The sequence below is a fragment of the Phyllostomus hastatus genome, unplaced genomic scaffold (genome assembly GCF_019186645.2).
Source record: "Phyllostomus hastatus isolate PE091 unplaced genomic scaffold, TTU_PhHast_1.1 phas_scaffold_93, whole genome shotgun sequence".
Lineage (NCBI taxonomy): Eukaryota > Metazoa > Chordata > Mammalia > Chiroptera > Phyllostomidae > Phyllostomus > Phyllostomus hastatus.
In genome coordinates this window covers 16,974,101-16,977,890 of record NW_025334042.1, presented here as the reverse complement: position 1 = coordinate 16,977,890, position 3,790 = coordinate 16,974,101, and the positions used below count along the sequence as shown (strand labels likewise).

Here is a 3,790-nt window from a genome sequence, read left to right as displayed (position 1 = left end):
TAGGTAGCATAGATGGTAGGTAGAAAATAGACAGAGGGAGGACAAGAATAGTATGGGAAATATAGAAGCTAAAGAACTTATAAGTATTACAAATGGACATGACTAAAGAGGGGGATGTGGGTGGGAGAGGGTGTACAGAGTGGAGGGGAGTGAGGGGGAAATGGAACAACTGTAATAGCATAATCAATAAGATATATTAAAAAATAAAATAAAATAATCATGTATCAAAGTCATTACTTGAGGATAGAGATGGAAAATAAGGGAATAAGAGAGGAACTTAAAGAAAATCATGAGAGAGTGTCATCAAATGACTATTTAAATGTTTTTATTGTTTATACTATTACAGTTGTCCTAATTCCCCCACCCCCCCTTTGCCTTTCTCCCCTTGGCCCCCCCCCCTTCATTCCCCCACACTGTTGTCAAATGACTACTTTCTTGATCTTTAAATAATGCCCCATTCACCAGAAGAAGTGAATCTGGAGGAGAAGAAGGATCTGGAGAGTCTAGGTAGGGCACTCTCCATACGTTTGCATTTTATAAGGTACCATGACTTGAAGCAGAGTAATTTCAGGATTTCATTTTTCAGTACAAAAGTTTTGAAATAAAGTCACTCTGGGACCCATCAAAGTATAGCATGAAAGTGGTTAGCTTTTTTACATTTTTTAAAAATTACTAAATTTATTAGGATGACATTGGTTAATAAAATTATATAGGTTTCCACTGTACACTTCTATGATATATCATCTGTATATTGCATTGTGTGTTTACCACCAGAAAGTCAAGTCTCCTTCTGTCACCATATATTTGACTCCCTTTACTCTTCACTACTCCTCACACCCTTTCCGTCTGGTAACCACCATATTGTTGTCTGTGCATACGAGTTTTTGTTGGTTGGTTTTTTTTGGTTCATTTGTTGCTTTCAGTTTTCTATCCCACATATGAATGAAATCATACAGTTCTTGACTATTTCTTTCTAATTTATTTTGCTTAACATGATATTGTCAAGGTCCATCCATGTTGTCACAAATGGTACTATTTCATCTTTTCTTATAGCTAGGTATTATTCCATTGTATATATGTACCACATTTTCTTCATCCAGTCATTTATTGAAGGACACTTCAGTTGTTTCCATGTCTTGGCCACCATGAATAATGCTATAGTGAACATAGGGGTGCATATATCTTTGCAAATAGATGCTTTCAAAAATCTTGGGTAGACACCCAGAGGAGTGGTGCTGGGAAACCCCCAACCAAAGAGGGAACTTGAAAAACAATTGAATTGGAGATAGTGCTGGGAATTTGGAGATCCTGGAATATTTAAAACAATTTCAGCAGCAATAATTTGTAAGAGAAACTTCCCATAAGTTTAGCTTCCCTGTGGTACATTTCAGTGGTGTTGAGGAAATTACCTCATTAAGGGTGAAAACAGGAGAAGGTCCATCAAGGAACAGGTACAAAGAACACATGGACAAACCCAAAGAAGGTAGGTTCGAGGGTGGGAGGTGGGGATGGGTGCAGTGGAGGGCCATGGTGGGGTGAAAATGGAGACAACTGTACTTGAACAACAATAAAAAAAATAAGAAATTACTTCATTAAAACCTGATTATCAAGTTAGAGAAGGAAATGCATGTGACTGGGTTTGCTTTGTATTGATAGAGACTGATTCTGTCTGTCATATTTTGATATTGCTCCTCAGATCCAATTTCTGTGACTTTTATGTGAAGACTGGCAGTAGTATGAAGTCAATGATGAGAAATCATTCAGCAGTAACAATCTTCATCATCCTGGGTTTGACAAATGACCCACCACTAGAGATAGTGGTGTTCGTTTTTTCTGTTTATCACATATATGTTAAGTGTAATTGGGAACCTGACCATAATTACTCTCATCTTGGTGGATTCTCATTTAAAAACAGCTATGTATTTTTTTCTTCAAAATTTCTCCTTCTTAGAAATCTCATTCACAACTGCCTGTGTCCCCACATATCTGTACATGATATCGAGTGGGGACAAAACCATCACCATCAAAGCCTGCTTCAGCCAAATATTTTTCATTGTCCTCTTTGGAGCTACAGAATTTTTTCTCTTGGCTGTGATGTCCTATGACCGCTATGTGGCCATCTGCAAACCCCTGCACTACATGACCATCATGAACAGTAGAGTCTGCAGGAATCTCATTCTGTGTTGCTGGATATCTGGCTTACTGATTATCCTCCCTCCCCTTGGACTGAGCCTTCACCTGGAATTCTGTGACTTTGCTATTGACCATTTTTACTGCGATGCTACTCCAATACTGAAGAATTCATGTTCAGATACATGGTTCATAGAGCAGCTGGTGATAGTCTGTGCTGTGTTGACTTTCTTAATGACCCTTATGTGTGTAGTTCTGTCCTACATGTACATCATTAGGACAATTCTAAGATTGCCTTCAGCTCAGCAAAGGAAAAAAGCCTTTTCTACCTGTTCTTCCCACATGATTGTGGTTTCCATCTCCTATGGCAGCTGCATTTTTATGTATATCAAACCTTCAGCTAAGGATGAAGTGGCCATTAATAAGGCAGTTTCTCTACTCGCTACATCTGTTGCTCCTTTATTGAACCCCTTCATTTATACCCTGAGAAATAAACAAGTAAAACAGTCTTTCCATGACACCTTCAAAAGAATTGCATTTCTTTTAAAGAAGTGTTAAATTCTCACAGTGGGAATTTCAATTAAAACAAAAATAAGTTATTAGCATATTGATGGAAACTGAGCCATGGTAGCTGTGCAGTCTTATAAAGTTGAGGAGTAATAAAAAGAGTTGAGAAGAAAACCTAGGAAACAACTGTGAGAGACCCAGCAGCATACAGGTGGATATTTCTCTATTCTCTGAACTTCTTTGTCTTCCTAATTTATATTTTAATCAACTCTTTTTAGTCTCATATATGCATTAGTAATTGATCTTGTGTTTTGAATATAATTGTTCGTGTTACTGCTTTCCTCTCCTTGCAACACAGCCTCTTTTACAAGGCTGCAGGAATGTAAGAACATTGACTTTTAGGAAATATAAAGCTGCCTTTATCTTTTTTAAAAAGGACTCTGTTTATTTTTAAAGGGGAAGTGAAGGAGAGAGGGGAAGGAAAGGAAAGAGGGAGAGAAACATCAATGTATGGTTGCCTCTTACGTGCCCCCTGCTGGGGACCTGGCCAGCAACCCAGGCATGTGCCCTGACTGGGAACCAAACTGCTACCCTTTGGTTTGCAGGCTCATGCTCAATCCACTGAGCCACACCAGCCAGGGCAAGCTGCCTTGCTTTTACCTCTGCCTTGCTTGTGCTGCCTCACAGCAAATATGTGCCTTCACCCAAAATTATTATAATATCCCTTGCTTCTTTGAGTCTGAGCTTATGAACGCACCCACAAAAGCTGTTAACATAAAATATAACCAAATAGTCTTTAATAATAATTGATAAACTTTGGTATTTGGGTAATTGGTCCAAAAATAAATGGTAAAGTCAAGTAAAACACAAAGATCATTCACTTAAAGACATCAGATTGTGGCAAAATAGTGAGGAGAAGAGGAGCTGAGCTTCTGAAAGATGTAGAACTGTGGAAAGATGAACCGATTGTAAATATCTGCTTTTGACGGCTTTTTCAGATTCGTGACTGTGGTGGATTAGAGATAATGGCAAATTCCTTGTTACTTTCCTAATCAGAAGATGTATTTTCTTTCCTCTCTCCTTTAATTTTGACTTGTTTTATTACTTGATTTTGACCATAGGATGAGGTAGAACTAAAGTTGTGTGACTTCAG

General features: G+C 38.1%; 1 protein-coding gene across 1 annotated transcript; it reads left to right on the top strand.

Moving 5' to 3' along the window:
* Positions 1–1,748: 1,748 nt before the first annotated feature.
* LOC123812582 (olfactory receptor 6C2-like) lies at positions 1,749–2,688 on the top strand. Its single transcript, XM_045829365.1, is given in 2 exon segments — positions 1,749–1,829; positions 1,831–2,688. Coding segments are annotated over 2 exon segments (939 nt in total).
* The last annotated feature ends 1,102 nt before the right edge of the window (positions 2,689–3,790 follow it).